The sequence below is a fragment of the Elephas maximus genome, chromosome 21 (assembly GCF_024166365.1).
Source record: "Elephas maximus indicus isolate mEleMax1 chromosome 21, mEleMax1 primary haplotype, whole genome shotgun sequence".
Taxonomy (NCBI): Eukaryota; Metazoa; Chordata; class Mammalia; order Proboscidea; family Elephantidae; genus Elephas; species Elephas maximus.
Window position 1 is genome coordinate 54,951,843 of NC_064839.1, and position 26,662 is coordinate 54,978,504.

The window sequence follows — 26,662 nt, forward strand, 5'->3', positions numbered from 1 at the left end:
AGAATTTGTAAATCCCCCACTGCTAAGTGCCCAGAATACTCAGGAAGGGACCAAGCCAAGGAACACCTTGGTTTCTCCATTTGTAAAACCAGCCCAACAGATGCTGTCTTCAGTCTCCTAGGGCTGCTGTAACAACAACGAAAAAACACCCCACAAACTGGGTGGCTCATAAGAACAGGTATTTATTGTCTGTTCTGGAGGTCAAAAGTCCAAATCAGGGTCTTGGCCATGTTGATTCTCTCTAAGGCTTTGAAAGAAGAACCGTTCCATGTTTTTCTCCAGCTTCTGGTGGCTGCCAGCAATCCTCGGTGTTCCTTGGCTTGTGTCTGATTCTCCCTTCTTCCTCACATGGCATCCTTCTTCTGTCTCTCTATGTGTCTTCTCTTTTATAAGGACACCACACATATAGGATTAGGACCTACCCTATGCCAGCATGACCTCATGTTAAAAACCAAAAAAACCAAATCCATTGCTGTCAAGTTGATTCTGACTCACAGCAACCCCATAGGACAAAGCAGAACTGCCCCCATAAGGTTTCCAAGGCTGTAAATCTTTACAGACGCAGACTGCCACAAGTTTCTCCTGCAGAGTGGCTGGAGGATTCAAACCACTAACCTATATGGGTTAGCAGCCAAGCGCTTAATCACTGTGCCACCAAGGCTCCTTGACCTCATGTTAACCTAACTGATAACATCTTTAAAGATCCCATTTCCAAACAAGGTCACACGCACAGGTACCAGGGGTTAGGACTTCAACCCATCTTTTTGGGGTATATGATTCAACCTGTAACAGCCGTCTAGGAGTTTCCCTGGGAGGATGAGGGATCCTGCTGATGTCTGCACACTTGGAGGGGAACACGTGAAAGTACAGAGCTTTGTGTCCAGTGCCAAGAGTGACCTTTAGTGCTGGAACCAGAGCCAAGGACTGCTGAGACCCACAGAGGAGATTCACATATGAGGAGGCCCCTTTCACCCCAAGATGCTCACTCCTGAGAGGATAGCCTGGTTCAGGCGAGTTGACTGTGCATTTTCTTGGAGTTCCGCAGCACAGGAGAGCTCTACCCTGCATCCCCATGGCCACACAGCAGGTTACCAAAGCCAACACCTGTCTCCGACTGGAACTTCCTAGAAGAACCTACTTCTCTGGAATTATGTGGGTAAATATCCACCACTCACAACCATACTTGGAAGCTGTATTGTCCCAAATTCCTAGAGTACAGTATATGAAGAGGGAGATGAAAGCAGGTATGAGGAGAGTTATGTGAGTGCTGGCAGGAATGGGGGAGAGTCTGCTGCTGAAATCCTTTTATAGTATCTGCTACTCAGCCCAACTAGAGAAAACTATAACACCGTGTACACACATGCACACACGCACACATATAAACATGCCATGCACACATGTGCACACAGTGCACACGATACACTCACGTCATGTACACACACAGCTATTTAGTGAAATCCTCCTCCTTCCCCCTCCCAGCAGAATTATTCATCAATGGCAGATGGAAGAGGGAAGAGATGCACCACCCACCATGTAATATTAGACAACACTGATTTGATTTGTGTAGGAATTATGACAGTAATTTCTACAATCTGCCAGAATTCAGCCTCCCAGACTAGCATCTGAGGCATATCTGACATCCAAGATTGATGTCTATTACACATACATGTTTGTGTACACACACACACACACACACTACCCCCTTTCCCCAGAGGGCAGCATATCTTACCCTCTACTTTGTGCTTTGTTCTTACTCCAGTGTGGTGGGAATATTTCATATCTGTGGGCAGAGCTCCTACATTCTTCATACACCTGCATATTCCTCCAGGTTGTGAGAAAGACCTGGTCTTCAGAGAGGTGGATGTCCACATGTGCTTATATAAGCTGGGGTCAGGGTAGACCTTTGGCAAGTGTTTAATTCATTTTAAACCACCCTGCATGAACAAATGGGAAACTTTTAAATCGTCTTGAATATTCAAAGTGGGAAGCAAACAGTCCTAGCTCATTAACTCCTGGTCAGGAACTCTAGGGTGGTTTTTCCCCTGAAGTGCCCCTCCTTCTCGATCCTGTTCCACAGAGAGCAGCTAACTCAGCCAGTCTTAGTCCTGTCAATTTCTGTCCTCTTCCATGGTTTCTTCTCTCTGTCTGGCTCAACTCTGGGACCTCAGTGTCCAGACCTCACTGTGGCGATGCCATATGTGTGCTCTGGACCTCCTCTGCCTCTCTGTCATGTTCCGCTATGTTTCATCCCTATGGCTTCACAACACCAACCCAGTCCCAGAGCCCTAACCAGAGCTGGCCTTGGTTCCCTTTTCCAGGTCAAGCACAGCCTGGCCTGATCTGGCTCACCTCAGGATTTGTGGCCTTTATCATTATCCCAAAATAAACCTAGAGCACAAAACCACAACCTCTAGAATTTCAGCTTTTCCGGCCCTGCCTGCTACCCAGAGGGCTCCACCTCATTGCTTCCATGTGACAAAGAGTGCATTCAGGGTACTCCGAATCGAATAGTGGCAACAGGAGGCAAACGGCTCACTGTACCAAGCCCCTTGGGAAAACCCAACCTGCTTTTCAGTGTGGAGTGGACTAGGAAGGTGTGGGCCAGGGAACCTCTGCACTCCACCAACCGCAAGGGGGCGGTTCTTTGAGGAGAGTGGAGGAGGTCTTTGATCTGAAATCATGTTTGATCTTAAACCCAATCGCCCATGTGCCCAGCTTGCTCTGACCTTTGTTCTAAGACGTTTGGAGTTTTCGCTATACCACCTTGGACCCTGCAATCTTGCACTCCTCCCCTGGAAGGGTGGGTGTAGGCCCCAGCACACCTGGGAGTCCAGCCATATGTAGCTGTATTGGCCACCACCAGGAGCTTAAAATTAGTATCTGCCAGACTCCATGTCAGCAAAGATGCTCAGAGGTGTAATTCCTAGAGCTTTTTCATCTTTGGCCAACTCCAGCCATCAGCCTCCCAGCCCCTCCCCATTGCATTAGCCATTGTAGGGACGTGATTTACAGTGCTGAAAGAGTTCCCTCTGTTTTAAAGCACCAACCACAGAGCACGGGAAAACAGATATAACCAGTGTGGCTCCCACCCACATTTCAGCACTGGGGACCTTAAGAGATCTGTACCTGTGCATGTTAACTCCCCCTTAGAGCAGAAAGTTCAGGAGGGAAAGGACCTGGCTGAGATATTCACTATTCTTTCCCCAGGCCTAATGCATCAGTGCCTGGCACTCAGTAAACAGGTGTGAATGAATAGCCCCCACGTGAAGGTGAATATTTTGGGAGAGTCTTTAATAATGTGATAAGTTGATACGTGATTCTTCAACTCCAAGCATCTGTAGATTAATCACTGTGCCAAATGTTTCTGGCTGTCCCAAGCAGAGAAGCCCACTGTTACTGATACCACCCGCCCCCCCCCCCCCCCCCGCTGAGATTTCCTTATCTACTGGAAATGAAGTATAAGGAACATGTTTTTTTTAAGAGTAGGCTAAAGGAGATTCCCATAACTGTAGAAATAACCTTGATGCAAAGCTCCCAAGATGAGCTAATGACTGAGCAACATCAATTTCCACTCTGCTCCTCAGTTGAGTCTCTAACAGCTGGAAATACATTGTTTTATTTCTAGAATCCAAATAACAAGTTCAAGTTATGGTGGAACTAATATTTCTTTGACTCTGACATTCAGTGTTGCATACTCTTGGACAAATAGCTAATTTTTTTTCCCAGTTAAGTTTTAACTCAACTGCCATTTTCAACCAGGGTAACCCCAATTCCCACCTTAACTAGGCACCATTTGCTTTGTTCACATGTAAAAATACCTGGGTGTGGTGTAGCCCACACAAGGGCGAGCTTACCCACATCATGTCCTTGTGGTAGAGCCCTCGGTCTGACTTAAAATACTGACGAGGCTTTTCAATCAAAAGTGTGAACTGTTCCTCGTACCCCATCACAGGAAGGAGTGGTTATCTTCACCTTCGCCAAAGTGGTGACTACTTGATGGAACTTGTCACTAAACCCAGAGCTTCCACTAGCTAGGTAACAGCACTTACATCTAGTTGCAGACCCGTGGATCCATTGGATCAGTGTCTCTTCTAGCGTATGCACCCTTCCACTCTGGCTACTGGCATAAAAGTCATTCTCAGCTTCCTAGTCTACAAGGCTGGAATCCTTCACTGCTACTGCCGCCATTAGAAACACTGTCGGGCTGCCTTTTCACACTGGGTCCACTTTTAGGTTTCATCTGGTACTTTTTGGGGATTGCGAGTAAAATTACCTGAGAGGAAAAAAAATATGGTTTCCACAGGCATCTCAAGAACTAACTGGTGCTTCTGCCTCCTCATCTTGGTCACGGCCAGGGGAGGAAACCTTCAGCTATCAAGGGACAAGTAAATAGAACATTTAAAAAATTTAGTAAAACCCCAGTGTTTTAAATCTTGCTGGTTAATGTCTTGGAAAGTGTGCAGAGATCTCTTAAAAAAAAAAAAATCAATGCCTGGTTAAAAAGGATAATTGTAGCTATGCATAGATGACCTCCAAGGACCACCAGAGACAGCCAGGCACAAGTCATCACCAGGTCCTTATCCAGCGGCTGCTTATCAAATGAGATCCTAAAAACCTTGTCATCAATAACAGAAACCCAAGGTCCTTTCAAAAGAGGAAAGGCATTCCTTGCCAGGACCCAGCCAGCTTCCTTCCAATTAGGGTAACTTTCATCTTCCTGCTCAAATCCCCCAGCTGGCTGTGTCTACTGGCTTCCACTGGCTTCTCACTTCCTGTGTGCACAGGTGACTTGGTGGCTCCTGAAGGCACTCCCACCACCTGGGAGGGGCAGGGTGGGGCTCAGGAGTCCCAGTTTCTAAGGAGCTGGTGGTTAAGTCCTTCTCAGTGAGGAGTTGCGAGTGGAAGTCTGTATTCCCATGGAATCTAAAAGCAGAAACCACCCTGTGTGTGGGCCTGTCAGTGACAGCATCACCACTTCCCCATGACCACACACCTGGCATTGTGTGAATCAGGGACTTTCCTACCGTCACTTGTGCGGACTCCACTGCTCCTATGTAAATATGACTCTTCACTAAAGGTTTCTTGCTATTGATGCTCCAAGACAGAGCTTGGAATTTCTGACCCATCCTCCATGGATAACTACAGGGAGGAGGGGATGATAAAGACCAGGGAGAAAGATCAACCGGAGTCCCAGGTCCTTTGCACAATTTATTCAAGAGATGAGCATCACCTCCGCCTCTACTCTTTTCCATTTTTAGTTCCAGTAAGCTCAATGCTCCTATTACCTACAGTTGTGTACTGTAAGCCTGGGAAAGTGTGGGAAGCTGTGAAAACTAGCCAGCTGGGCTGCTGATCATGACAACTCTAGGCTGAACTCATCTTTTATCAAACTACTTTCTGTCTGAAGATTAAAGACCCAGATGGGATTCTCTAATAGCAGGACTCTAGGTGACAGCCTACACCCCCCACCTCCAAGTCTCCTTCAGATGAGGTGAAACTGCCTGTGGGTTCCATGTGGTTTCCATGCTCAGCTGTTCAGAATCACCAGAGAACCTAAAAAAAAAAAAAAAAATTGCAAGAGTCCCAAGTTTTACCTCAAATCTTCTGGCTTAGAATCCCCAGCTGGGAGCCTAGGAGACCAGAAATCTGCATTTTATGTGTTCCCCAGCTAATTTTGATGGGTGACCAGGTTTGGGGCCCCTTGCCTTATTGCTGTTTATTTTCTGATTGCCTTTTCTGGCCCTGTTATTCTGAATGAAGCCACTTGGATTCCTGGGAGCCTAGTGAGCCGGGCGCGGGGTGGAGACATGCATGTCTGCTGAGGGAGTGTTGTGTTGTCTTTGGTAGACCGTGGTGTGTTCACTTTTCACGGAGAAGGCTGACACACGGGGAGAATCGCTCAAGAAGGCTTCATGCCCGAGGGTCTGATGCAGTGGGGTCATCCCCCTCTCATCATCCCCACAGTGACCACCTGGGGTCACCTTGACAGCCCGCCCTCCACAGAAGCGGCCGGGGGCATTGCTGCCACTCCGAACCCAAGTCCAGTGTGTGTGTGTGTGTGTGTGTGTGTGTGTCTGTCTGTCTGTCTGTGTCTGTGTGTGTGTGTGGGATTCACAATCCTCCTCTCGCCCTCTCCCATTCTCCTGGAGTCAAACGGGCGTAGGGCCCCTGTTTTGTGTCCCAGGCTGAATGCCCGGACGCCTAAGCGGGCGCGAGCTTGGGGGACTCACCGCGCCCACCGCCCCGGCCTCGGTTCTGGGTCCCTCCTCCTCCGCTTCTCGCCTAGGCCGCCCGGATTCACCCCCCACTCTCCTCCCCCACCCCGGGTTCCTCACCGGCCGCCCGGCTCGGCCTCGTCGCCCCTCCCTACCCGGCTCCGAGGCCCCCTCCCGCTCGTCTCCGCCCCTCCCACCTCCCCAGCCAAGAGCTCCTCGCCCGCAACTGCCCCGCCCTCCCCTCCCCCTCCCCCTCCCCCGCCCCGCCTCCGGTCCCGCCCTCACCTGCGGCCGCTCGCGGGGCGGGGCCGGGGATGACAAAGCACCGGCGGGCGGTGCCGGGTCCGCCCCCCGCGCGTCCACTGGGCTGCGTCGGCCGACCCGGGAGCGGCTGTTATGGAAACCGGCCCGGCGCGCAGGCGGCGATAATGGGGCGGCCATGGCCCGGGCCGGCAGCCCCACCGGCGACGCGGAGCGGGCGGGGGGCGTTGAGCCGCAGGACCCCTTGGAGCTGTCCCTGGAGGAAGTGCTGAAGGCGTATGAGCAGCCCATCAACGAGGAGCAGGCGTGGGCCGTGTGCTTCCAGTGCTGCCGCGGGCTGCGGGGCGCGCCGGGCGGCCGGCGCCGCATCCGGGACACGGCGGACATCCTGCTGCGCCGGGACGGCTCGGTGGGCGCGCGGCGGGAGCCCGGCTCGCCGGGTGAGTGCGGGGCGGCGCGGGGAGGACGGGCGTGGCAAGGACCGGAGGCCTCACGGGTGGAAGGGACCGCGACCCCGCCCTCCCCTTCCTCAGCTGGGCCCCGAGGGAGCCCTCCCTCCGCTGGACCTGGAATCCCCCTCTCCCTTTTCTGGACCTCAAGCCCCCCGCCCCTTGCTGGACCTGGAAGCCTCTTCTGCCCCCTTCGGTTGGACCCCCATCTGGAACCCATCTCTCCTACACGAGGGCCGGTTGTTCCTGGCCGCTGCCTGCCCTTCCTTGGGCATGTTTTCCTTGGGGGAGTAACTCGGGCTTGGTCTCCGAGTCCCTTTAGTAAACCAGGGTCACCTGAATTCTGTCTCCTCATGATAGGGCTAGCTCCTCTCCTTCTGGGGTCTGTGGCCCACAAACTTGGGTTTTTTACCAGCCCAGGGATGCCAGAGAGCAAGGTCCTGCTTCCTGGTCATTACAACGTTGGGGACCGGCATCTTAGGCAGGAAAGGAAGCAGGGTTGTAAACGCTCTTTGTCATTGGTATAAGAGGGGAGGGGGCTGTGCCTCACTCAGAACCATGCTGAATTCCCGCCCATCTCCTGGATTTAATCTAGGAAGAGTGAGCAAGGAGATTGTAAAATTTGGGGGACAACCTGCTTGATTTTTTTGCTCTTAACCATTCACAAAAACCAACTAAAGCCTTTGAACAATATTTGAAGTCCAATCAGGATTGTGAGTTTAAGTGATCTTTTTAAACCCTTTTTCTTAAAAAGAAAAAAAAGGTTATTTTCTTCCCTGGCCAACCAGAGTGCTGATGTGGGGCATATGATGATGATATTACCCCAAAGTTGGTACCTGCTGGGGAACACAAAGACAGACTGTGTTTTATGGAGGAGGGCTGGACCCTCTCCAGCTAGGAGAACCGTGGGTTTGCAGAAATCCTCATGGGTGGCTGGGTTTGCAGAAATCCTCATAGGTGGCTTCTGCCAGTCTGGAAGGATGGACCAGGTGAAGCCAGATGAAAGCAACTGCCAGTGGGCTGCTTTTGTAACGGGGAGGGGCTCTGCTGTGTCTCTGGTCCAAGGCCCCTCACTATATTTCTCCACAATGTCTTCCCCATCCCACCTCAGCTCCGACCCCCTCCACACCCATGAGGGTTGCACCTGTGAGTTGATGTATTGAACACAAAATGCACCCCAAACATTATACAGATGAACATAATAAGAGTTCAAATGGTATTCCTCCCATTTTACAGTTGGATAAACTTAGGCTCAGAGAAGTTGAGGGACTTGCCCAAGTTCCACTGAAAGTGGCAGAGTTTGGATTCAGTCTGAGCAGTCTGACTCTGGGCTGGGCTGAGGGTGCAGGCCCATAATGACATCGCCTCACCTATGGGACCCTCGAGTGCCTATTCAGAGAGAGCTTGTTGAAGCAGTGTGCTTTTGTCCTGAAGCTCCTGCCTCCTCAGGCGACCATACCTGCACCCCTCCCACCCCTGGAGATAAACTCTAAACTCAGGGTCCAGCTCCTGGCAGTGCAGGGCTGCACCAGAGGGAGCCTGCCTAGTTTGACCCTCTGATTTTAAAGATGGGGAAACAAAGTGGTAAATGGTTTGCCAGTGATCATAGCAGCTGGTTAGAGCCAAGGGCTCCTTTCATCTCCCTGAACTGTTGAGATTCAAGCTGTGTTTCTCATCCATCTCCAAAATTTTGGAGGTGGGTATCCTAGGGGGGTGGCGATCATCTGGTCCTGTCCCTTTCTTCGCCCCTCCCAGGGCACAGCAGCACTTCCTGCTGGTGGGAGCTGCTGGCATGCCCTGGTTGGGCTTGAACTGCAGGCTGGGGTTCAAAGCTCACGTAAGGGCCGCTCTGCATGGTGCTCTACAGAGAGTTACTGGCCTTGGGAACAAGGAGGGAATTTTTTTCTATTTGAGGTGATCTTTGGTGTCTGTTCATAAAACATGTCTCATAAAGGTGGCCGAGGTTTATGGTTTGCTGCCTCTTTAAAGAGTATATATATAAAAAAAGAAGATTACCCTGGACTTTCTCTTCTGTCCTTTTTCAGCATTTATGCATCAGCTGAAACTTTAGACCCCAAAGGTGGCTAACCCAGTGTTTCTCTAGGACTTGAGTGAAAAGGGAATTTGCTGAAAGATGCATATTTATTTCTTACTGTAAATAAATAAAATAATTTTTTTTAAATTTGTTTACATACCAGTCAGGAAAATGTCCAAATTTTGCTTGTCAGTTTTTAACTCTTGCTTTTTGGCTCTAAATTTCTGAATGTTACATGGGCCAGAGTACCTGTTGTCCCTTAAAAAGTCCTGGTGAATCTGGGTGTCAAGTAAATGTTTAAAAACACTTAAAAAAAAAAAAAATCAATGACAAAACTAAGCCATATTTTGGAGGATGACTAGTATTAGGTTTTTGTGCAAGGAACAATGCTCTCCCCCTCTCCAAGCTAAGTGGGGAATATGGGCCAGAATAAACTTCCTAACCTTTAATCTGAAGAATTTTTTTTATCAACTGCTTGAAAGTCTTTTTTTTATTGTTTTTGGTGGGGAAACAGAAAACATGCTAACATTTAAAGTTATTTTTAAGAGCCTATTATTAAAACCTCATGATTGGAAGGGTTAATTTATTTAATTGAAGCAAGAAAAGTCATCAGGTATCACCTGTGCTGAGCTGTTGCCTGAGGCAAAGCTAAGTACTTAAACACAGCTTGCTCAGGAGCATGTGACCCTTTCCATGGCATTGGTCTCCCGATGTCCTGCGTGGTGGTTCACCCTGGAGAGTGACTTCCCCAAAGCAGTGCTGGAGCCACCGTTTGGAGACTCCCTGGCTCGGCTCTCTGGCCGACATCTGCTGGCTAAACACCGTCCAGCTGATTCTTTCCCTGGCACCAGGTTGCCCACTAAGAAAAGCCCCTTGGGCAGACAGACACAGAGTGCTGAGACTGGGTGAGCCCAGTGCCTCTTATCTTCTCCCTCACCTCCCACCTTCTCCAGCTGCGTGAGCTCATTTCACGCTGCCCTACTTTTCCAATTTTTTTTCTTGCCAACTTTTCCTGCTAACCCTTTTCACAGGCCCCCTCTTCATGCAGGTGCCCTCATGTTACCTTTGCCAAGTTGTGCCTGCCTTTCCTGCTCCCCCCCACCCCCGCGGCTCCTTTTTCTTCTGTTTGTGGCGCTCAGCTTGCTGCCCCTCAAGGCACCCCAAGGCATTGGAGTCCCCATTCCAGCTGGAGCTGCAAGGCCTCCCAGGCTTTCTCATTTTGCAGCCATGAGTTCGAACACAGACCATGAAAGTCTATCTGGCCTGGCATCCCAGCTCCATGGGACCCAGAATGTCTTCCTTGCCCCTTGCCCCCAGCCCTGTGCTGGAGAAACATATCAGTGTTGAAGAAGGTCTGGCTCTCCTGCCTCGCCTGTGAGCTGGGTGAGGGCTAAGGCAGTTATCTGAGTGAAGCGCCCGTACCAGTCTGGGGTGGGGAGCTCTCAGAGGTCCACTGCTGCTGTGGTTATTATTACCCCAGTGTAAATGGGTGTCTGTTCTCCATGATAGAAGCTCATTTGTTGTCTCGTAGCCCAGCATGTCTCCGTCCTGGGAGCCGAGGTGGTATTTGTGACTACTGAGCAATGTCACTGGACCACTTGTGTACCCAGTAAGCTACCACATTGCTACTGGCCGGCCTGTGGACTCAAGCACTGTGCTCAGCGCTGGGCCTCAGCAAGCCTCACTGGTAGGGCTCCTCCTGAGCCATCAAGGACTTAGTTTAGCTTGCCTTTATTTCTTCAGTTCATTTCTGCACAGATGAACATGCAGGCACATGTGAGGGGTCTGTCCAGCAGTGGCATCCCCGTAGACTGGGCAGAAGGGGAGCTATTGGAGAGATGGAACTCTGTGTCCCCTCTGGGCTGAAGCACGTTCTTTCCATGGCGTCCTTTCCATGTGACTTTGGTCTCCAGCTCCTGATTTTCCATGAAAGCCGGAGTTGATGTCCCCTGGGGTTCCTTGGAGTGCTAAGGCTTTTGTGCCTTTTGACGGTCCCCAGTGAAGACCCCATGCAGATTTGAGGCCTGCCACTGGTGGCAGGTGAGACGTGTTGCTTCCTGCCCAGAGCAGCCACAGCTGACATCTGCAGGGTATTTGCTGGGAGGTGCTAGGCGGTGTGGGGACCCACTGTCTGGCTGATACCTCCTGTGAGAGAGGCTCTGTTATGACCCCATTCTCCAGATGAGAAAACAGGTTTATAAGGCACCATGACCACGCAGAGCCACCCAGTGGTGAGGTGAGGGTGGGGATTGAGCTCAGCAGCCAGCCTACCCACTGGGGAATGCTCCAGGGGGAGGTGTGTGGAAGAGGGTTTCATAGTCATGTTGCCTGTAGCTGTGGGCACTTGTGCACTTGGGGCTGGAGGTCAGGACAGAGGCTGCGCTGTTTCTCCAGGGGACGAGCAGAGCGGGCGAGCTGAGCAGCACCTGAACTTTGAGGCTGGGGGTGCAGGATTGGGAGCTCTGGGCAGCCCTGGTTCCCACTGACTGCATGGCCTTGGGCAGGTACTCAGGCCTCTTTGTGCCTCAGCCTCACTCTCTGTAAAATGGGAGTGACCATGGCACCTTCCTCCAAGGTGTTTGTGAGGATTCGATGTGTTAAGTCTGTGACGATTCAGGGCTTCCCACCCCAGGGACGCCCCCCCAGTCATACCCTAGGGATGCCCTTGGCAGCTGCTGTCTGAATTGTAGGGGTCTCAGTGACGGTGTTTACCTAACCCTGCTATAATGCACATCACACTCAGACCCAACTTTGGAAATGCAGCTGGGGTGGGGTTGGGCATTCTAGCCACAAGCCCTGCGCCAGAATTGTGGTCTCATCCTGGGGAATGGGAGGGGCTCTGCAGAGGGAAACTGACAGAGAGGTTTGTGGGTGGTTCGGGGCGGGGGGTGGGGATGCAAAGGGCAGGTGGGGAAAGGCTACATGCCAGCCAGGGCCAGGAGTGTGCAGAGGGGCAGATGCCAGGAAGCCCGAGGGGCTCCTGTGAGCTGGGTGTGTTGTGTGCAATGTGGGTGTGTTTGCAGATAACATTACGATTCAGTCTCACCTCTAAGCAAGGATGACCTCATAGGAAGGCAATCCCTGGGTAAGACACCTTGAAGCTGCCGGGCCATACCAGGTTCACAGATGTCTGGGGTCAGCTTAGCCACGTGGCCGCCTGCAGGTCCTCACAGTGCTTTAGGAAAAAGGACTTTGTATCTAAGGGTGGGGTTCTGGAGTCCGGAGGCACCCTTGACTTTGGCTTATGTAGGGATGCAGTCCTGGTGTCTCTGCCACCCTCAGGGCCTCACCCTCCAGCACCTCCACCTGGTTGGGGGTGAGAGCACAAAGAAGGGGATCTATGCCCACATAGGGTGGAATCGCCCAGATCTGTGTCTTTCCAACTCATCACCGGTGGGAAAGGGTGGGCCAGGTGTTGCGTGGCAGGAGAGCTGTGCCTCCTTGTACTGGTCAGGCCAGGCCTGGGATGACCATTTAAGCAAATATGTCAGCAAGGAGTTGATGAGTGTCCATCAGCCTGCAGGAAGATGGAGGGTTGGAGGGTTTCAGCTATGATCTTGCCTCTGACTCAGCAGACCCGTTTGGCCTCCAGGTAATGGAGGGAGGCTGCCTGGAAACACAGAGCAGCAAGTGCAAAAGGGCCCTGGAGACCCAGGCCCTGGGAGAACTGCCTTCAGTGCCACCTCTTTCTCTTGCTTAATCCTCATGGCTTTGGTGTCTGTCAAGGATGTCTGTGTCCATTGAAGTGAATTTCATTTGCATCCTGTCCCCAGAGGCCTGTGGAGATTTGGGGTCTGCAGCACACTTCCTCTAAATACTTCAGCTTGCATGTTATTGACTAAACCAAATAAACCAGACCAGTTGCTATCAAATCGAGAGAACAGACAGTGGGAACAGCTAAAAGGAGGGCATATGAGGTTCCTCTTGTTGCTTTAACAAATAACCACAAATATAATGGCTTAAAACAGCACAAGTTTGTTATCTTGCAGTCCTATCAGCCAGAAGTCTGAAATGAGCTGAAGTCCAGGTGTGGCAGGGCTGGTTCCTTCTGGAGGCTCCAGGGGAGAATCCATTTCCTTGCCTTTTTCAGCTTCTGGAGGCCGCTGCATTCTTTGGCTCATGGGCCCCTCCTCCATCTTCAAAGCCAGCAATGGCTGTTTGAGTCCTTCTCACATCAAATTACTCAGACTCTCTCCTCCTGCCTCCCTCTTCCACATTTGAGGACCCTTGGGATTACACTGGGCCTATCCAGATTATCTAGGACAATCTCTTTATTTTAAGGTGAGCTCATTAGCAACCTTAATTCCATCTGCTACCTTGATTCCCTGTTACCATGTAAAATAATGTATACACGAGTCCTGGGGATTAGGACCTGGACACCTTTGGGAAAGACCTCAGGGCCACAGGGCTAGAGAGGACACCTATCTGCCTACTGTCGATTCCCCCATAGCCTCTGACACTGCTTCATCATGTCCTTCCATCCATCTTATTTTTTGATGCATTTCAAGGGAAATTGCAGATGTCTGTGCACTTCAGACTAAATACTTCAACGTGCATGTTATTGACTAAGCCAAATAAACCAGACCAGTTGCCATTGAATCAATTCCAACTTATGGTGACCCCATGTGTGCAGAGTAGAACTGTGCTGTGACCTTTCAGAAGGAGATCCCCAAGCGTTTTTTCCGAGGCACCTTTGGATGGGTTCAAACCACTAACCTTTCAGTTAGTAGTTAAGGCTTAACTGCTTGCACCTCCAGGGACTCCTGTTAAATTGACTAGAGTCTACTACTTGTTTGTAGCTGTTTTTTTCTGATGTAAAGTTTAGGCAGTGAAATGTGTGAATTTTACATGTGCATCCACTCATATACCTGTGTAATTTTAGCCTCTGCTATGATGGCCAACGTTTCTATCACACCTCAGAGCTGTAAGACATCACCTTTCTCCTCCCACCCCAGATTTCAGTCCACTAGGCAGGGCTTCAAACCAGTTCAAACTGATTCAGTCATGGCCAATGAAGGAAAACTGAAACAGACCTGAATCTTTAAAATTTGGGTGATCCAGAACAATAACAGGAATGGGAAAAATTACAGGTCAAAGCCCTGGAATGGGAGACTCAGAAGAGGCATCAGGAGCCTGTTGCATGAGATTGGATTATTGGCAAGACTGTGGAGAATGACATACATTCAAAGAAGTGCAGTCGGCCACGATCTTTGAGCAGGGCATTGCTGTATCCAACTCTGCTCAAAATCCAATGGGCAAGAGATTTGGTTGCTATGCAACATGTACGCTGCACTTGTTTTCTAAGAGGGAGATTAAGTTCCCAGTAAGGCTTCAATCTGTAATTTTTCCCATTCTGGTTATCATTCCAGTTCACCTAAATTTTGAAAATCCAGTTTTGCTTCCTTAGCCATGACTGAACCGGGAAGAACCGGTTTGAAGCCCTGCAACTAGGTCTGTGCGGGGCCTGGCAAACTGTACTTCTAATCTGTCAGATGCTTTGCTGTGGGTTCTGACACTTGAGGGGTGCCAAGGTCCCCTGGCAGGCAGGTGGGCATATTAATGCACGAAGGCCAGGCCCCTCTCAGCATGTCTGATTCCACTTCCCACTGGCCTGCTGAGAGTGAATTCCTTGACCTCACCTCTAAGGGCTGTCCCAGCTCTTGGTTGGACACTCCCAGCACCGGGACAACTCAATTCATCTTTAGTGACGTGAGTGGTCGGCAAGGGTACATGTCATGGTCTGGTGTAGATTCCAGAGCCAGGCTGGTGGGGGGTGGTGTCTCAGCTGTGTGACCTTTGGATGGGGGTGGGTAGCGAGAGTAACTGGCCCTCTCTGGGCCCTGTGGTTGGGGGGTGGGTAGCAACAGTAGCTGTGTCATGAAAAGTGCCCCAGCAAAGTTAGGTTCATGTTACGCCCTGAATAAGTAGGTGTTATTAGCCAAAAAAAAAAAAAAAAAAAAAATTTTTTTTTTTTTTATTAGCCCCATGGAGGGGGCACTTTCTCAGCTAGGATCAATTGTTCCCCCTGGCGGCTGCCTGTCTACGGCGGTCGTCAGTGGGTCTCATTGAATTACACGCTAGGTAGGTTGGGTGTGTGGAAGTCCTGTGGGGGCAGAGAAGCACCTGACCTAGCCCTTTGAGACATTTGGGAGATTGTAGAGCAATAGCTGAACATCTATTGCTTGGGGGTTCTGGCATTCCCCCCGATCCCTGGATTTGGATCTCCACTGGAATGAATCTCTGGGTGTGTAGACTTCCAGAGAGGCAATTCGGCACAGCCTGTGGAGATAAAGTGGAGGAAGAAGGGTGTGCTACAAACAGGCCTCCTCACCCAGAGCGCCCTTGTTTGCTAAACACGACTTCCGCGTTTCTGTGGGCGTTTTCCCCTCAGCTTGGATTTGCCTTCCAGCTCCCTCCAGTCAACCCAGGGCAGTGCACCATTTATTTATGTTTCAAACTTAATTTCTTGACAACAACAAGCATTAACTGAGAGCTGACTACGTTCCAGACATTCCATTTTTTCATTTAATCCTGACAGTAGCCTGTGTGGTGGTAGCTGGTAGAAGGGACCTGGGAGGCTCAGAGATTCAGTAACTTGCTCAAAGTAATGCAACTGTACAGCCCCAAAGTTGGCTTGTCATAGACCACCAGGCTCCACCCTCAGCTGGGAGTGAATCCAAGTGGGCACTAAGCCCAGGAGTTGGGAAAGCCAGAAGCCCCCTGGGCTGGAGGGATGGACCCATCCTCCCAGTCTTGTCAGTGTTTAAGGACCTTGTATGGGGTCTTTTCACTCTGGGGTGGGGTGCAGGGGAGAGGTATCCCCTCCACACCGACAGGGAGGGCTCCTCTTTGGCTGAGCCTGCCAGGAGGACCTGGGGGCCCTATCCTATCGCCTTATTATGGTCATGCTCTCAGTTCCTTCAGGAAGTCCGTTTGCATCTGTTATCTCACCTGTTCTTTGAGGTAACACCATGAGTTAGGTTGGACAGGTGTCTCTGCCCTCCAGGTGAGAAAACGAGGTTGAAGAGGCTGCCAGGTAAAAAAAAAAAAACCCCTCCTATCCGCCACTCAACTGCTCTCCGGGACAGACGTGCCTTTTACTACATGACTACAGATGCTCTTTTACTACATGACCCAGGATCAATTCAAAGAGAACTCCCTTACTTCTTGATTTCTCTTCATTTGTTATTTTATACACAAGAAACAGTGCAGCTTTCTTCTCTTGTCGGGGCGCGTGTCCCTGCTGAGAGAAATGGCCCTGGATAAGCCTTCGCCATCCACAGAGCTACAGGGAGTGGTGCTGGAGGAAGCCAGGGGTTCAGTCTTCCAACTCTGGCCTCAACCTGGTGTTAATAGGCCTAGAGAGACCATTCGTCCTCACCACCTATGGCTACTTATGGTCACTCTGCTATTTCCCAGAAAGAATTTGTAAAGTAAGTTTGCATGATTCTATCTGAGCCCATGTGTGACAGAGTCATGTTGATGCTCTGGGGTTGCACATGCAAAGCCCTGGTGAAGTGATTAGGAAGTGGACCCTGGGGTCTCACAGAGCTGGGTACGGTCCCAGCTCCACCGTTTACTGGTTGTGTGATCTTGGGTAAATTTCTCAATCTGCCTGAGCCTCAGTTTCTCATCTGTAAAGAGGGAATAGCAATTCATGACTCCAACCCCCACGAGGCTGTTGTAAGGACTGAGTGTCACTAACATGCGTGGGCTCAGGGCAGCCTGGCCCACAGGCTCAGTGCACGTGTTAGTTTTGTAGCTGCTATGGAGAAAACTCCAGGTTCAGTCTCTGTTGGCCCCTGGACCTTGCAGAGCCTTAGTTTACTCATCAGAACCCAATGAGGCCCAAATCTTTGCAACTTAAAATACAATTTGATTCATGAACACATAATTTTTAAAAGATTTATTTGTTGTTGCTGTTGTGGAGAACATACACAGGAGAACACACCAATTCAACAATTTCTACATGTGCAATTCAGTGACATTGATTACAACCTTCCAGTTAATGAACACTAATTTTTTAAAAGAAATTATTGTAAAAATATATAACAAAATTTGCCATTTTAACCATTTTTAAGTGTACAATTCAGTGGCATTAATTACATCCATCATTGTAAAAATGGCATGGTGGCAGGCCTCCTTGTCTAATTTCAGGGGGAGGAGAGCTGAGCACCTTCAGGCAGGAGGCTTCCTGGCAGAAGTGGGATGCATCCAGGCACTTATCACTGGAGCTAAAGAGCTTTGTAACTCTTGCCCAGAGCAGAGCAGAGGCCAGGCCCAAGCAAGGCCTAGCAGCAGAGGCCTGCCCGTGGGCATGGCCAAAGAAGAAGCCGTCCTGATCATAGAACTATATCCTGAGTTGTTCCTGTTACTTCCAAATTGATCCTGATCCTGAATTGTAACCCATTACTTCCCTAATAAACCCCATAATTGTGAGTATAGTCTGTGAGTTCTGTGTGGCCATCACAATGAATTATGGAACTCAGCAGGGAAGTAGAGTGCCTTGGGAGGGACGGCTGGTATCAGAATTGGTAAAAAGGTTGGAGAATAGAGGTATGTCTGACCTCCACCTCATAGGAATCAGCTTTGGGCTGATGCTGATCTCAAGCCCTCTCTCCCTCTGAAGCTAGACAAGGTCTGATGCCATGCCACTTTTACAACCACGTTACACAATCCTCACCACTACCTACTTCCAGAACTCTTTCATCGCCCCTAACAGAAACTGTACCATTATCAGCCGCTCCCCCTCTGTCTCCCCCAGACCCTGGCAAACTCTAACCTAGTTTCTGTCTCTATACATCTGCCTATTCTAGATATTTCATATACGTGGAACATACAATATTTGTCCTTTCGTATCTGGCTTGTTTCACACAGCATAACGTTTTAAAGGTTCATCCATGTTGTAGCATGTATCAGGACTTGATTTCTCTTTATGGCTAAATATTCCATTGTGTGTATATACCACATTTTGTTTATCCATTCATCTGTTGATGGACACTGGGTTGTTTCCAGCTTTCGGCTATCGTGAACAGTGTTGCAATAATCATTGGTGTACAAGTATTTGTTTGCATCCCTATCTTCACTTCTGGATATATACCTAAGAGTAGAGTTGCTGAGTCATATGGTAGTTCTGGAGCCCTGGCAGCACAATGGCTAAGAGCTCAGCTGCTAACCAAAGGTCGGCAGTTCCAATCTGCCAGCTGCTCCTTGGAAAACTTACCTGTCAGTTCTGCTCTGTCCTACAGGGCTGCTATGAGTTGGAATTGACTTGACAGCAAAGGGTTTTTTTCATAGAGGCTGCACCATTTTACATACCCACCAGCAAAGTATAAGGGTGTAAACACTTAATTTTGGCACAACTATTTTGTTAACATATTGACGTTTAGGCCAGGTATGCCAGCATTAAAATTATTGCAACTGGAACATTGCTGTTTCCCTTCATGACTATCCCTGGCCTTGGGCTCCCCAAGCACTGAAGATGGATATGGGATCAAGGTTAAAAAAAAAAAAAAAAAGTATAAGATCTTCTTGGACAAATTCCAAAAAAAGTTGTTAAATGATATGAAATACCTGGGGGAGGGGAAGCACTGGAGAACTGGTCAGCCAGCAGCCACAGTTCCCATCTCTTCCCTTCTTCACTATCAAAATGACTCTTGGCACTGGTCTCACCCTCAAAGCCCCTTTGTTCTGGCCTGATCTCTCCCCCCTTCCCTTTGACTCAATCTAATCACAGCCACCAGCATGGGCCAGGAACAACTCAGGCCCTGGGGACACCAGGGCCTCCACAGTTCTGCTGGCTGCTCACTTATTTTTTTGTAAACTCCACTAACTTGGAGTAGATTGTTTTCCATTATTTTAATGGGTCAGCCCAACACAGACTTCCTTTATCTTTGGCAATCTTCCTATTCTTGATAGCATGCTGGAAATATTTGCAGAGTCAGCAGGTTCACTTTAGCAGCCGATTTCAGGGTTTATTTTTATTTATACCTTCCTCATTCCGGAGAGGACTTCAGGCAGCTGAAATTAAGGTCCTAACTCAGTTCTGAGTGCATGTTTAATTCAAGGAAGGGTCTAGAAGATGCTGGCTTTTCTGCTTCCCATCCAGCTTAGCATCTGGTGTAGCGTGGGGAACAGCCCAGAGCACAAACTCTGGTGTCCCCTTGCCTTGGCTTTCCTCACACTCTGAGACCTTGGGGCAAACAAGCTCACCCTCTGGGCCCCATTTTCTCTTCTGTGGAATGGGGCACCATTCCTTCTCCCTCTGGGTTGTTAGAAGGTTGAGTGTACAGTTGTAAAGCACTAGCCCATGTCTGTACCTCTACCCTGGACGAGCTTCTCTGACGAGTGTTGACACCTGGGGGTAAATACCAGCTCAAGAGCTTGGCAGTCACACACAGGCTTGTCCTGCTCAGTAGTGGGGACGCTGGAGTAGTTTGTCCTCCCTTGAGCCTCAGGTTTCGCATTGGACTTTGCTGTGGTTTGGGGGCTTTCCTGCGAATGTGGCCTTGGGAACTGCCCCTCTGCTCTCTCCTCGTGCTTCCTCACTCTTGCCTTCAACAACTACCCCAACTACCTGGGGAAAGACCCCTCAGGGCTTGTATTTGATGGCTTTGTTGGCTGCTCTCTGGTCTGACCTCCCACTGAGTGGCCACTACAGTTGTGACTGATGTAGGGGTACTGGGGGCTGCCTTCACCAGCAGACCATCAGCCCCTACGAGCAGGAACTGCATCCACTATCCTGGCTACTGTACTGGGTAAGTGTCTTTCCAAGTGCTGGCTGGCCCGTAAGTGCTCTGGTGTTCTAACGGAGACTGGGGGTCCTGTTTTGTGTTCCAGATGGGGTATGTGACCCCATCTGTCGGGGGTCTTGGGGAAGCTGAGCACACACCTTGACTGCTTCCCTCCTCTTCCTCTTGCAGAGCCCACAACAATGGTGGTGCCACCGGCCAGCTCAGAAGCCCAGGTACTGTTACAGTGATTTTTAAACTTATCTGATGCGTATTGGAGACTACACGTATTGTACAATGTGACTATAAAGCATGTAAAATATGTCTTTGTTTTAGGGAGGGCACAGGTGGGACAGGGCTGAGCACACAGAGCATAGGGTTAGGCACACCCACAGGTGGTGAGGACCCTGTGGCTCCATGGGAGCTCTCGTTCCCATCCTGGCCTGGGGACAGCAGGAAGCAATGATACACTTAATATCCTGAAATAATGTGGATAGAAGGTGTATCATTAATTCAGTATGCAGCATCAGTTAATCCAACAATCTTTATTAATGCCTCTACTATGTTGAGTTCGGAGCTACATTTGGGGGTGCAGTGGTAGTTGGAATGGCCCCTGCCCTCAAGGAGTTTTGAGGATAAAGGAAATCCTATTCTTTTTCTTTTTTTACTTTAATAGTAATATAGCCACTCCAGCTTTCTGATGACTCGTGTTTACATGGTACATCTTTTTCTTAAGATTTGTGTTTACATGTATATCTTTTTCTGATGATTCATGTTTACATGATACATCTTTTTCCATTCTTTTCCTTTTTTTTTTTTTGGCATGTGGATCCTGGGCTGTGAGGCCAGCTGGACCTGTGTGCGAGGTCTCAGGACAGAGGCTCAGTCATACCCCAGTCCCCAGGGCTTTTAAAAGAGACCTACTGTTTCAGTTTTTAAATACTTAAACAAAGAGCCTTGGGCTGGGGGGTCCAATTGGACTCTCTCAGGGGCCTGTGAGTTAACCTGATACACCAGTCACCAGGAAACACAGCCAGAGCCACTTATCACATTAATCTAGCTTCTCGATGCTGGGTTTCATGAAATGCCATAGCTTCAGTGCAAGACCCATCCCCTCAGCTGCGGGGACAAGACCCTGGGCTGGCAGGAACTCAGGCTTCTCAGATTCCCACATCTGCATCCCCCAGCCCGGGGGTCCAGCTGGCCTGGCTGTGGGTGAGGTGGGGCCAGCAGGTGCCTATAGACTCTGGCCAGCTGCCCAGATTTATCCCTGTGGGAAGAGCACTCTCTCTGCCTTCCAGGGAAAGTTTCCAGGGAAAGCAGGGGCACCAGTAGCCTCAGATAAGAGGCTGGGATTGGATTAACCCTTTGGTTGCCGCAACACTGTTCCAGGCCAGCAGTACTAGGAGAGGCAGGCAGGTTCCTGGAGGCCCTTCCTATTCCACCCTCAATCTCCACTGCTGTGGGGTAGGGTGGTCTCCATGGGAGTGATGGGGTAAAAACCATTGGACTGTGTGTTGGTCCCACCATCCACCTCTGGGCCAAGATTAGGGGAACTTGTGTGAACTGTGGCTCTTGCCAACCCCAACCCACAAAATGAACAGCCTTCTCCCCCTAGACCAAGCCCATCTTTGTAGGGGGCAGGGGGAGGGAGGGCATTGGGGGTTCTCACTGGGAGTCTGCTGCCCAGGTGTTCCACCCTGGCCTGGCAGGGCCCTGCCATCATTCCCCGAGTGTGACCTGTCAAAGTGACCAGTCATCAGACCTAGAGTGGCTGGGCCCTCTGACCCAGGCTGCCTGGCCTCACTCTTGATTCCTGGGTGTGACTCAGAGCTGGGTGGTGACCTCACAAAGCAGAGATAAGCTCTCGAGGAAGGCTGGGCCTCTGTTGACTGTAGGCTGGGACTTTGTTCCCATCAGAGCCTCGCTCTTCCACCTGCTTCCAGGGCCTCCAGGGTTTTTCCTAAAATGTTTCCCCAGGAGGCAGGACAGAGGGGGCCCGTGTCCTTGAGCTCTTGTCCCTGCCCGACTGCTGTGGCTTTCAGCGTCTGTTCTGCCCTGTACCAGAATGCTCAGGTTCCCTTAGCCCCGGGGGCAGGTATGGGCTCCTGATCCCTCCCAGAAGGCTTCAGCCAGGGGCCCCTGCAGGGGAGTGAGAGCTGCATGGATGGCAGCAACAAAGAAATCTTTGCAGCGTGAAGACTTGATTGTGGCCTCCCTCATTCCTTGTAGTGGGTGTGAATCTGGTCCATGCTGGCTGCTCTGTTCTGTGACGGTGCAGTATCTCCTTGTCAGGACACACCAGCTCTGTATCCACTTACTCACTCACTGTGAAAGTACATTTGGGCTGTGTTCAGGGTTGGCTTCGTGGGAATTCAAGGCCAAGTCTTCTGTGGTCATGTGTTTGCGTTTCTCTCAGTAATAGGCCAGGAGTGGGATCACTAGGTCATGTGGTAGATGATGTTTCGTGAAGTGGCTGAGCCACCTGGCGCATAGCCTTTCAACTGTGCTGGATTCTTGGCTGTCCCATGTGCCACCGGCCAGTCCCCTTGGGCGTACAGGTGGCTGTTTCCATTTCACTGTTGCCAGCTGTGCTGTGCTGTCTCGTGGTTCTCATATGGTGATGTGCAAAGAGGTCTCTCCTCCCAGCCTGTGATTCAGGACAGGGCCCTCGTCCCTCTGCTGTGCCTCTCCCATCCTGTGGGTCCCTAGTCCACCTGGACATTCTGCCCCACCCTGTGGGTGCCTGGCCTGCCTGCTCTGTGGGTCCCCCTGTCCACACTTGCTGGCCAGCTGGGTGCCCTGCCTGCTGTGTGGGTGCCCTGGCCCCTGCCCTGCCTTTAGGGTGTTCTGCCCCTGCCCCACCCTGTAGATACCCCGGCCCCTGCCCGGCCCTGTGGATGCCCGGCCCTCCCGTTGACTGCCTGCTCACCCTGCAGATGGTGCAATCACTGGGTTTTGCCATCTACCGCGCCTTGGACTGGGGCCTGGACGAGAGCGAGGAGCGTGAGCTCAGCCCGCAGCTGGAGCGGCTCATCGACCTCATGGCTAACAGCGACAGCGACGATGGTGGCTGCGGGGCCGACGAGGGCTACGGGGGCCCAGAGGAGGAGGAGGAGACTGAGGGTGCCCCGCGTGCCGTGCGTACTTTTGCTCAGGCCATGCGGCTGTGTGCTGCGCGCTTGACTGAGCCCCGCTGCGCGCAGGCGCACTACCAGGCTGTGTGCCGCGCTCTCTTCCTGGAGACGCTGGAGCTGCGCGCCTTCCTTGCCCGTGTGCGCGAGGCCAAGGAGGTGAGGCAGCACGGCGGGCAGGGTATGGGTGTCTGCTGCTCTACTCCTCCCTGCCCCTCCGTCTCTCCATCAAGAAGTCAGAGCCCTCCGCAGGAACGCTCACCGTAACTTAACTGAGGAGTAACAGCGGGACCGTCCTAGTGCTTTATGCATTTTAACTTATCCTCACAACAGCCCTCTCTTCCATGCACCAGTGAGAACGATCCGGGGGAGGCAGGGAAGCTGCTCACTTTCTTAAGATTGGGTGGCAGAAAGTATTTTTGAAACTACCAGATGCTAGCTCGTGATTCCACCCTGACCCTTTAAGGGTTCCTGGCCAGCTTCCCTGACCCTGCAGCTGGAGGAGGCCCTGGGGGTGGATCTGTCCGACTGATGGGGTCTGGGACACAGCGCAGGATTCAGCCAGAAACTTGCTTGGGCCACTTGACACCAGTTGGCAACATGATCTATGCCCCCAGGTTGGATGCTCCTCCTGGGTCTCTCAGCCCTGTCCCCATCCTTGGCATCTCAGAGGTGCTATTCTAATTTTCCTTGATTAGCTGATTATCTTAATGCTTTTGTCTTTCTCACCCAAAGTGAGCCTGTGTCCCTTTACTAAGACCAATTCCTTACCGGAAGTGGCAGCTCTTTCTTTAGCGAGAGCAAACGTCTCTAGACCTTAAGAAATTGCCCTTGGAGGAGTTTGTGGAACTGGTGGTGGAATGGCTAGCCTGGGCTGGCATTTTGGGCCGACACGGTCTGTTGAGGGCCATTGTAGACTCTGTAGGGGGATGGGTGAGCCACCTCCACACCTTCTGCCCAGAGGGACCACCAGGCCACACATGTTGGCTGCTCAGAGAGTTAGCAGTGTTTTGTAGAATGTCCCAAAGCAGATTGGCAGGTGGCTTGGGGCAGGAGCCAGGGTACCTGGTTCTGCCTTGGCTGGGATTCGGGGGGTGCTGTGTGCTAAAGGGTAGGTGCTTCTCCAGAGCAGGGGCAGTTGGTAAGAACAGAGGCCCCAACTGCCACAGAGATCCCAGGCAACCAAGACAACAAGTCCAGTGGCTTCACCCTGATTCTCAGTGTAGAACAGTTACCTAATAGTCCCTAACCCCCTTCTTGGGCCTTCACGCCAGTGGTGGCATTTTTCTTAGTTCGCCAAGTACAGACCTGTGACTGATTTCCAGGACTGGCTAAGTGACTCACTCGCCGTCTCATCTGCCCACCCACCCATCCATCTATTCATCCACTCACTCACCCAACCCACCCATCCATCCATCACCCATCTGTTCACACTTATTTATCCATTCATCTCACCTAGTGTGTGCCACACTGTTCTAGCTGCCAGGTATAGGAAGAAGAGAGAAAACAAAAGCAGAATATATGATTACTGGCCTCATGGAGCCCATGGTCTAGTGGGGGCAACAGCTGTTAGAAAAGAAGCTGATCAGTGTAGGATCTCAGTTGGGGTCCTGCGCGAGAAGAGAGGGTCAGCATGTGGCTAATGAGGTGGCTTAACAGGGCAGGCCCTGTGGGAGGAGCCTAGGGGCTCTTCACAGATAAGCTGAGGGCGTGTGTTTGCATCTTAGGTTGGGGAGGTGGCCTCCTCAGTGAGGTGTGAGCATTAAGTGGGAGCAGGGCACCTTCCGCAGACTGGGAGAGTGATGGCTGTTCGTTCTCATCCCTCCTGCCCCAGCAGAAGGTGCCAGAGAAAGCCACGTAATCAGGGCAACTGGTTTGGCAGTAGCCATGTGGTAGGGACCCACAGCTCATGTCCACTATCCGCCACCATCTACTAGACTCATGAGGCCTGGCCTATGGTTGCAGATGCTGCAGAAGTTTCGGGAGGACGAACCCCAGGCAGAGAAGCCCCTGGCAGACCTCAACAACCTGGGGCACACGGACTGGGTAAGAGTGACTGCTCCCTGCCTGGTTATAGGCCAGTCCCAGCCCTCCCGCAGTCCTTGTTTGGGGGGCCAAGTGGGAGCCCTGACTGAGCCCTCAGTTGTCCCCCTCTGTACGCAGACCAGACTCTGGGTCCAGCTCATGCGGGAGCTTCGCCACGGAGTGAAACTCAAAAAAGTGCAGGAGCGGGACTTCAATCCACTGCCCACGGAGTTCCAGCTCACGCCCTTCGAGATGCTCATGCAGGACATCCGCGCTCGCAACTACAAGCTGCGGAAGGTCATGGTGCGTGGGCCGGGGGTGGGGTGGGAGCAGGGGAGGAGCCATGGCTGAAAGTGTGTTCTCTCCACCTCTTCCTCCATTCATCCTCCATCCCTGCCCTCCCCGCCAACAGCAATTCTGGAGGCCCTGCCCTGTGCCGGGGACCAAGCCAGGTCCTGGGCTATAGACCACGAACGAGGCAGACACGGCCCCTGCCTCCAGGCTCTCAGTTTTCCTGGGGACGCTAAGCAGTATGATGAGGGCAGGAGAAGATGTGCAACGTCTGGAGGGTGGGCACACGGTGAGGTGCAGGAGTTTCTCTCTAGTATGCACAGCCCCTGCCGAGGACAAGCTCATTTCATTCTTGCCACATCCCACGAGTGCCCCATCCAGATGAAGACCCAGGAACACAGGAGGGTCAGGCAGTGTGGCCAGTGGAAACACCCACCCTGAACGTAGCCACCGCTGCAGAGTGTGTATGCACCAAGCCGTGCACTGGTCTGAGGAGGCAGTGGGGTCCTGGGTGGAGGCCATAAGAGGGAGGCCGGCTGGAGGCCAGGCTGAGGCTAGGAGCTGCGTGACCCTGCAGACACACATTTCGGTAAAGAAGCTGGTCTCAGCCCCAGCCACCTCCCGGTCTCCTCACAGGTAGACGGGGACATCCCTCCCAGGGTGAAGAAGGACGCCCACGAGATCATCCTGGACTTCATTCGCTCGAGGCCGCCGCTGAAGCAGGTACTGGTGACCTTCCTCCCCCACTTCCTGCCCCCCCGACAGCCACCTACGAGGTATCTTAGTGCCACCTGGTCCTTACTAATGAAGGGGCCCAGCTCCTTTTTTCCTATAGGCATGGAGCATTGGGCACCTGCCACGGCCCAGCAGTGCCCACACCTGATGGGTCCCCTGGGGCTCCTGACCTTGGCTGGCTTCCCCTGGCAACCTCTTCCCCACTCCATATGGAGTCACAGTCACCCACCTCCATGCATGGCTACCTTTCCTGCAGGTCTCAGAGAGGAGGCTTCGCCCATTACCAGAGAAGCAGAGGACCCTGCACGAGAAGATTCTGGAGGAGATCAAACAGGAGCGGAAGCTTCGGCCTGTGGCAAGCTCACCCTGGGATGGCCGTGGTGAGGGCCTGTGTCTCCCTGCTTCCCTGTGTGCTCACTGTCCCCCCCCCACCCCTCCGCACTCACTGTTCCCCCTTCCACACTCACCCTCTCCCCACCCCTCCAGGTTCACTGTGCCCCTTCATACTCACTGCCCTCCCACACTCACTGCCCCTCTCAGGCTCACTGTCACTCCTACTCTTTCACGCTCACTGTCCCCCCCTTCCCCTCCAGGATTTGGCTCTCTGCCCTGCATCTTCAACGCATGCGCTGGAGATGTTAAATCCACTTCCTACATCAACCTGTCCACCCCAGATACCAAGAGCAGCACCCAGCGCCTGCGACCCCGGGTCCTGCTCAAGGCACCCACCTTGGCTGAGTTGGAGGAGATGACCACATCGGAGGTCAGAGCCCACTGAGAAGAGGTA

General features: G+C 51.6%; 1 protein-coding gene and 1 long non-coding RNA gene across 5 annotated transcripts in view; one reads left to right on the top strand and one right to left on the bottom strand.

Annotated features, from left to right (window-relative positions):
- Positions 1-195: 195 nt before the first annotated feature.
- Positions 196-6,393, bottom strand: LOC126064741 (uncharacterized). Of its 2 annotated transcripts, none has more exons than XR_007514619.1 (5): positions 6,371-6,393; positions 5,470-5,553; positions 4,274-4,371; positions 1,730-1,934; positions 196-383 (listed from the first exon to the last, which is right to left on the bottom strand). It is a non-coding gene; the product is annotated as an uncharacterized LOC126064741 (long non-coding RNA). The 2 variants fall into 2 exon arrangements; XR_007514618.1 differs by having other exon boundaries at positions 6,336-6,386.
- A 155-nt stretch (positions 6,394-6,548) lies between these two features.
- Positions 6,549-26,662, top strand: part of SPIRE2 (spire type actin nucleation factor 2) — a 29,106-nt gene continuing 8,992 nt past the window's right edge. The window contains exons 1-8 of one of the 3 annotated variants that reach the window (XM_049863974.1): positions 6,549-6,916; positions 19,883-19,926; positions 22,630-22,983; positions 24,790-24,870; positions 24,988-25,152; positions 25,777-25,863; positions 26,132-26,255; positions 26,469-26,638. In XM_049863974.1, coding sequence (XP_049719931.1) covers positions 6,655-6,916; positions 19,883-19,926; positions 22,630-22,983; positions 24,790-24,870; positions 24,988-25,152; positions 25,777-25,863; positions 26,132-26,255; positions 26,469-26,638 — 1,287 coding nt within the window. In that variant the 5' untranslated portion in view covers positions 6,549-6,654. The remainder of the gene's footprint in view (positions 6,917-19,882; positions 19,927-22,629; positions 22,984-24,789; positions 24,871-24,987; positions 25,153-25,776; positions 25,864-26,131; positions 26,256-26,468; positions 26,639-26,662) is intronic. The other 2 variants (XM_049863971.1, XM_049863972.1) reach the window with 2 other exon arrangements.